The sequence below is a fragment of the Pseudorasbora parva genome, chromosome 7 (genome assembly GCF_024679245.1).
Source record: "Pseudorasbora parva isolate DD20220531a chromosome 7, ASM2467924v1, whole genome shotgun sequence".
Classification (NCBI taxonomy): Eukaryota; Metazoa; Chordata; class Actinopteri; order Cypriniformes; family Gobionidae; genus Pseudorasbora; species Pseudorasbora parva.
The window spans coordinates 44,364,608-44,371,919 of record NC_090178.1 but is presented as its reverse complement, the minus strand read 5'-3'; the positions used below and the strand labels follow the sequence as shown (position 1 = coordinate 44,371,919).

General features: G+C 41.4%; 1 protein-coding gene across 1 annotated transcript; it reads left to right on the top strand.

Annotated features, from left to right (window-relative positions):
- The first annotated feature begins 244 nt into the window (after positions 1–244).
- On the top strand, positions 245–4,607 carry tent5aa (terminal nucleotidyltransferase 5Aa). Its single transcript, XM_067449828.1, has 2 exons — positions 245–877; positions 2,173–4,607. Exons 1-2 carry the CDS (start codon positions 464–466, stop codon positions 2,950–2,952), a joined length of 1,194 nt encoding a protein of 397 aa, XP_067305929.1. The 5' UTR covers positions 245–463; the 3' UTR covers positions 2,953–4,607.
- Positions 4,608–7,312: the final 2,705 nt, after the last annotated feature.

The following is a 7,312-nucleotide window of genomic DNA, read 5'->3' as shown; positions in this document are numbered from 1 at the left end:
TCCACGGACCTCAGTTACACACACACACACACACACACACACACACACACACACACACACACACACACACACACACACACACACACACACACACACACACACACACACACACACACACACACACACACACACACACACACAAAACCCTGTTCTAAATGACTAAATGTGAGTTTGAGCGCAGGCCGTGTGGAGACGCGTCTCATTGGGTTGCTGCTGTGACAGTGGAGTGTGTGTGATAGGCGTGACCTGAAGCCCACAGAAAGCCTAGGCACAGCTGTCATACTACACACACACTACACTCTCAAGCGCTGCGAGGACGCACCACACTCTTCGCATCCCAGGGACAGACCAGTAGTAGGGCATTATGCGTCTCCTCTGTAATGCATCTCAACTCTCCTCGTAACATCTCCAGACTGTAGATCGCTTGCGCGCTTCTTTTCTGATTCCTCCAACGGACCCGACGATGGCTGAAGAGGACAGAGCTCCAGACTCGAACACGGACAGCACGAACTTTAGCGTGTTAAGCTGGGAGCAGGTCCAACGCCTGGACCTCATCCTGACCGAGAGCATCCCGATCCACGGCAGAGGGAACTTCCCCACGCTGCAGATGAAGCCGCGGCAGATCGTGACGGCGGTGCGGAGCCGCATGCGGGAGCAGCGCATCCATGTGCGGGACGTGAGGCTCAACGGGTCCGCCGCCAGCCACGTTCTGCACGAGGACACCGGGCTCGGCTACAAGGACCTGGACCTCATATTCTGCGTGGACCTGAAGGGAGAGACGGAGTTTCAGATCGTCAAGAACATAGTGCTGGACTGTCTGTTGGACTTTTTACCTGACGGGGTCAACAAAGAGAAAATCACACCGTTGACCCTGAAGGTGAGTGTTTAAAAAGATAGAACAAGTTCAAATGTACATATGTGTGAAAGGAAAGTTGTTAATTTCTTTGAAGTTAAATGTACAGTTACTGTCAACAGTGTGGGTAATACACTTTATTTTACAGTACATATGTTACATAATTATGAATAATTGCATGCAACTAACCCTCAACCAAACCCTAATCCTCCCCTAACCCTATAGTAAGCACATATAGTTACTAAATATTACCAACTATTTAAATATATAATTACACTGTACCAATGACACCTTAAAATAAAGTGTAACCAAAGTAAATATCCAATGCTTTATCTTAAATTAATATGAGCTCATAATTCCATGCATATTTTTTTAGTGTGTCTGGAAGAAAGTTATTTTGTACAATAACAAAATAATTATTAAAACACTAAAACATTACATGCATTATAAAAAAAAGCAATAATCATTTTCATGACATTTTATTTACACTCTTTTTTGGGGAGTTTTTCAGTGATGCCATAGAAGGATCATTTTTGGTTCACTAAAGAACTGTTCAGTGATCATTTTTTTAACAAATTTTCTTAGTGTGAAGAAATATTCTAAAGAACCTTTTGTGGAATGGAAAGATTCCATGGATGTTAAAGGGTTTTGGTGCAACCATCAATGCCAATAAATAACCTTCATTTTTAGAATGTATGAAAAAAATGAATAGCTGAAAGTATTTTTATCGTTCTTTTTGACTATTTCTAATTGTTAAAATTGATATTCCACACATTTTTCACTATTAACAGTTGTAAAAAGATGAGTAATTTAGGTAGACAGTACAGTATAAAGTTAGTTCCTTATCTTTGAGGGAACACCATTTGTTGTTTATGCAGTAGGCGCTTGAATAACCAGTTCATACCTAATCTTTTTATAAGAAAATGGTGTTTAAAGTGCTTCACTGATATGAAATACAGCATGTCATACTATAGGCTTTCACTGCTTGACTTAGCTTCATGCGTTTTTTTTTTATTATTTTGTTTGTGATTTTGTTGATTCAGGGTGCAATTTAAAATCATTATCAATCCCTATAGTCTCCAAAGACATTGAGTAGAAATGCAATTAGAGTAGTTTACTGAAAGGCTGATGAAATGTTGGTTTTCTGACGGTAAGAGGATTGCACTAAAGCAGGTTAAAGCCAATCGGGCATTCAGCCTCTTAGATCTCCTGCGACAGCTAATGATGGAGAACTGATTTGGCAAACGGATGTGCATTTGAATGTATTTGAATAATAGTAAAACAATGATCTCACCACAATTCCTTGTCTTTGTGTGCAGGAGGCTTATGTGCAGAAGATGGTGAAAGTGTGCAATGATTCGGACCGCTGGAGTCTAATCTCTCTCTCCAACAACCGGGGCAAGAATGTAGAGCTCAAGTTCGTGGACTCTTTGCGCCGGCAGTTCGAGTTCAGTGTCGATTCCTTCCAGATTAAGCTAGACTCTCTGCTTCTTTTCTACGAGTGCTCCGAGAACCCCATGGCCAAAACATTTCACCCCACCATCATCGGCGAGAGCGTTTACGGAGACTTCGGCGCGGCATTGGACCACTTGCGCAACAAGGTGATCTGCACGAGGAACCCCGAGGAGATCCGAGGAGGCGGCCTGCTGAAGTACTGCCATCTTCTGGTGAGGGGCTTTCGCGCCGCCTCCGAGTCGGAGATGAAGTCTCTCCAGCGCTACATGTGCTCCCGCTTCTTCATCGACTTCTCGGACATCAGCGAACAGCAGCGCAAGCTGGAGTCTTACCTCCAGAACCACTTTGTGGGCTTGGAGGACCGCAAGTACGACTATCTTATGACACTGCATGGGGTGGTTAACGAAAGCACGGTGTGTCTGATGGGACACGAGCGGCGGCAGACCTTAGGCCTGATCGCCATGCTGGCGGTGCGTGTGCTGGCCGAGCAGAACGTCATACCCAACGTGGCGAATGTCACTTGCTATTACCAACCTGCCCCTTACGTAGCAGACGGTAACTTTAGCAATTACTACATTGCCCAAATTCAGCCAGTCTTTACATGCCATCAGCAAACCTACTCCACGTGGCTACCTTGCAACTGAGAGATAGTGAAAAAGATGAGCTGAATCATTGCATAGTCTTAAGGGAGCTACAGTTGTTTTGCAATTGTCTCACTTCCCCAATGTACATCAATGCTTGAGTGAAATGAACCGGGCTCAGTGTATGCTCGTGCAGACTGGTGCTGTTTTCTGAAATGAGATGGCCATTACTAACACCGGTTTGGAGGGCAACTTTTTTAAATTAAATTAAGCCTCGCTTAATTCTCAGCTGATCGTGAGGCTTTAAAGGCACTAAAATGCATTTCTGACCGGTTGACACTTATCAAAAACATTTAATCTCAGTCATTAGATGCATCAAAAGGGAAGCACGAGGTGCAGTTGCACCCTTTAGTCCAAACGGAACCAGCCGTATCGCAAAGAACCATTCACAATGACTCTCTGAATGAGGGGGAAAAGTAAAAAAAGTACAACGATTACTGTTTGTACAAACCAAAGATTTTAAGATTGTATTTTTATATCCAGACTATCAAATGATGTGATAGTGCTGTCTATATTTGTACATGTGAATGCATTCAAAGTGCCTAATGTCAATGCAGTATGCTGAGGTGAGCGAAGCAACCTCATAATCTCGAAATACACGACAAAGGGACTAAAAGCTTGTGAATGTACATGATGTGTCCTGATTACTACCAATGCAAGTGTCATTTTTCTTTGCAGTTCTCTGCTTTATTTCTGAAGCAGTGTGTCTTGTAAATGAACTCTTAATTTATTGTTTCTGAGCAGCGTCCACGTGATGTTTGAGATAGATGCAGAACCGTCTTTTTAGTTGGCAGATTTACAGCAGACAGCACCGTGTGTTAGGTGAGCGTTGAGGGCACATGCAAGCATGGCAGAAAACAAAGAAAAGACTTGTTTCACGCCAAGAGCGAAGTTCGTTTCCTATCTTTCTAGAAGAAAGTTATTTGCAGAAGCACCTTTGATGGTGGGACACTGTTTGCTGTAACATCCAAGCAGGGAATTCGACAGGTCTTGCTGAAGCGGTCAAACTAAAACGGGGTGTGTTCATGCGCTCCTTTCACAGCTGCTCTGTCGGCTGAACCTGACCTCACATTCACCCCCTGTTAACAGAGTGTTAACCTGCTCTTGATTAATAGCGCTGCGGAAGGAAGTAGGCGGAGCTGTGGCGTATATGTTTAGACTTGACAAAGAGACTTGAGAGGAGAAGCTAGAAGAAAGCGAGAGTGTGAGAGAGAGAGAAGCGAGGACGCAGACGAGTGCGAGGGAAGGAGGGAGGGCTGGAGAGATGGGTGCAGCTGGTGAAGGGGTTTATCTCCCTCGACGAATGTCTTTTAATCAATTGAGCTTATTTCATTACTATGAGCAATTTGGCTGAACAGACACAAGTATGTAATAGGTCTGAGAAGCACAGATTATTTTGCGTCACTGGAATGCAAACTTTGCAGTCGAGTTTCCAATATTTCATCATATAACGCTCAAGGGCTCGCATCAATCAGATCATTTTACACTATTTGGCATTATCAAGATTAAATGAGCAGAAATAACCTTGCATTTGCGATGCATAACATGTCTGAAAGAGGTTTTAAAGGGGTCAGATCATACTTTTTCTTTCCCAAATAGTCCCGTTTTGATTTTAGAGCACTGTTTTTAGATACACATCTAAAGGACCTCACAGAAACCCCTGTCAAAACCAAAGTTTTTTTTTTTTTTTTTGCTTTTTCTGAATGACATATTCTTTGCAAGTTTCGCATCACACAGTGGACACCATTGACGTGTAAATAATGTATTCATCTGTCTGTTGTCAGAAAGTTGTGGATGTTTAGTTTCAATAAATGTTGTTTTTGGACTGGGGAGCAAGTTTTGATTCCTAAAAGTTAAAGTATGGTTAAATACAGGGCTTGACATTAAAACCAAATGCAGGTGTATTTCAGGAGTGCCGTGTAACACAGTCACCCCTACCATATATATGTACACATTTTGTCAGTTGTAATCTTTTAAAAAGGCATCTGAAATACCGGTAATAAACCAAGTGCAATGTAGTGTTGTCAAAAATATATAAGTATTTCAATACATATCGATATTGAAATATCTAATACGGTTCCAATTCTCATTTTCCACAGAATAGATATACGATACCAGCTGCTCTCTCTCTCATCTCTCTAACAGCAAGTTACACATAAACCCGCCTCCACTCACTCCAGATGAATTTTGTTATTGTGACAGGGCTTGAATTTCCGGTTTTATTGCACATCATTTTATTCATTCCTGCAGATTTTGTGCTTACCCCTAAAGTGAGCACATAAATCCACCTCTCAGCACTAAATTAAGTTCTTGTTTTTCGCTGCTTATTGTGCTTTAACACTCAAATACACACAAAATAATGTCAAAATGTAAGTCTCGTCGAGTGTTCATCTAAACACAGTCAGTTCTGTTTTAAGTGAACGTAAACAGTTGAAAAAGAAACCGCATGTGTAAAGTAAAATGGATCTGTTCATCGGGTCTTAAATTGACCGCAGCCTAATAAACCTGCTGGCAAAAATATCTATATGGCACTTTTCCCCTATTGTATTGATGTCAAAATTGTGGCCAGTGAAAATGCTGGGTGGTTAGTAAGTTTGGAAAACCACTAGCCACAATGGCTGGTGAACAAAAAAGTTGATGTCCATGTCAAGCCCTGGTTATTTAGTTTTCTCAAATGTATTTGTTACTTAATAACTTAATACTTAATAACAACATATTTGCTTGTTCATGGTGATCTGATGTTGGTTCGTTCTCAATGACATGCAGGTAAACACATTTTTTACGTGCTTTATTTTCTCAAAAGATGAAGCAAAATCTATGACATGACATGACCCCTTTAAAATCATCAATGGATGCGTTTGTAAAGATTTTAAGACATGGTCGTTGAGATTGACATCAGTCAGTAGAATTTGCATTAACATTTGTTTTTAACCAGTGGGGTCTGTGCTGATCAGGAGGGCCGTGTGGTGCACCTGTGTATGTTCACACATCTCTTTTAGCCTTTAACACGCTTGCATCTTTAGTTTGTGGTTCTCACTCGCCCTCCAGTTTGTTGTTATGTTAGTCTTAACATTTTGACGGTATCCTGTGGATTTTACTGGCAGCAGGATGTTTGACTCGCTCTGTAAAGTTTGGAGTTCCTTTCTTGCCATTCTTCAGATGATGCCAAACGCTTAGTGGTCAAATGTCTTGTAAAAAACACAACAACACCAAAAAAAACATATTTTTAGGACAAACAAACATTATGCTTGTTTTTCTGTTTGTATCAGTGATTTTAATTGTCATTCTGCTTCGAATTATTTGTTCAAGCTGCTAAATGTAATTTTTTAACTGCTTATTTTGTGTATATTTTTTGTGTTCAGTTGTTTGAAGATTTGAAACACGTTTTCCTCAATAAAATAAAATAAAATAAAAAGAATTGCATTTCAGAATGTCATTTTGTCATTTTGTCATTTTAACTGTATATTGTACGTTTTATTATGCTAATGTATTTACATTTCATGGACAATGATGTCAGGAAATTTGAAAACCTCTGCTTTTTGACCAAGTTTCCAGCATATAAAATATAAGAGCCTTTCAAACTACTCCAAGAGAGCTTTAACTGGTGGATAAATGTATGAGATGTGCCAATATAAACCAAAACGGCATAGAAGCTAGATACTGTATTATACCCCCCCCCCCACACACACACACACCAAAAAAAAAAAAATCTGCAACACTTGCAGCATGTAATAAAATGCAAAACAGATATGAGATATGAGAAAGCAGTTTAACATAAAAAAACCCATATTTATTATATGTAAATGTATTCAGAAATCAAAGTTTGTTAGAAAACATACACCAATCAGTATCAGTAATATTGTGTTGGTCCCCCTTTTGCTGCCAAAATAGCACTGACCCGTCGACTCCACTAGACCGTGTACGTGTCAAAGTCACATCCACATGGATGGCAGGACCCAAGGTTTCCCAGCAGAACATTGCCCAAAGCATCACACTGCCTCTGCCGGCTTGCCGTCTTCCCATAGTGCATCCTGTGGCCATGTGTTCTCAAGGTAAGCGACACACCCGGCCATCCACGTGATGTGAAAGAAAACTTAATTCATCAGACCAGGCCACCTTCTTCCATTGCTCCGGTGTCCAGTTCTGATGCTCAGGTCTCACTGTTGCCACTTTCGGCAGTGGACAGGGGTCAGCATGGGCACCCTGACTGGTCTGCGGCTATGCAGCCGTATACGCAACAAACTGAGATGCACTGTGTATTCTGACACCTTTCTATCAGAACCAGCATTACTTCTGGAGCAGTTTGAGCTCCAGTAGCTCATCTGTTTGATCGGACCACACAGGCCAGCCTTCGCTCCCCACG

Bases quoted from the DNA above. Each gene is read 5' to 3' on its own strand.
- tent5aa (XM_067449828.1), top strand. From the start codon at position 464: ATGGCTGAAGAGGACAGAGCTCCAGACTCGAACACGGACAGCACGAAC. The intron at 878-2,172 runs GTGAGTGTTTAA...CTTTGTGTGCAG, and splicing joins TCACACCGTTGACCCTGAAG to GAGGCTTATGTGCAGAAGAT.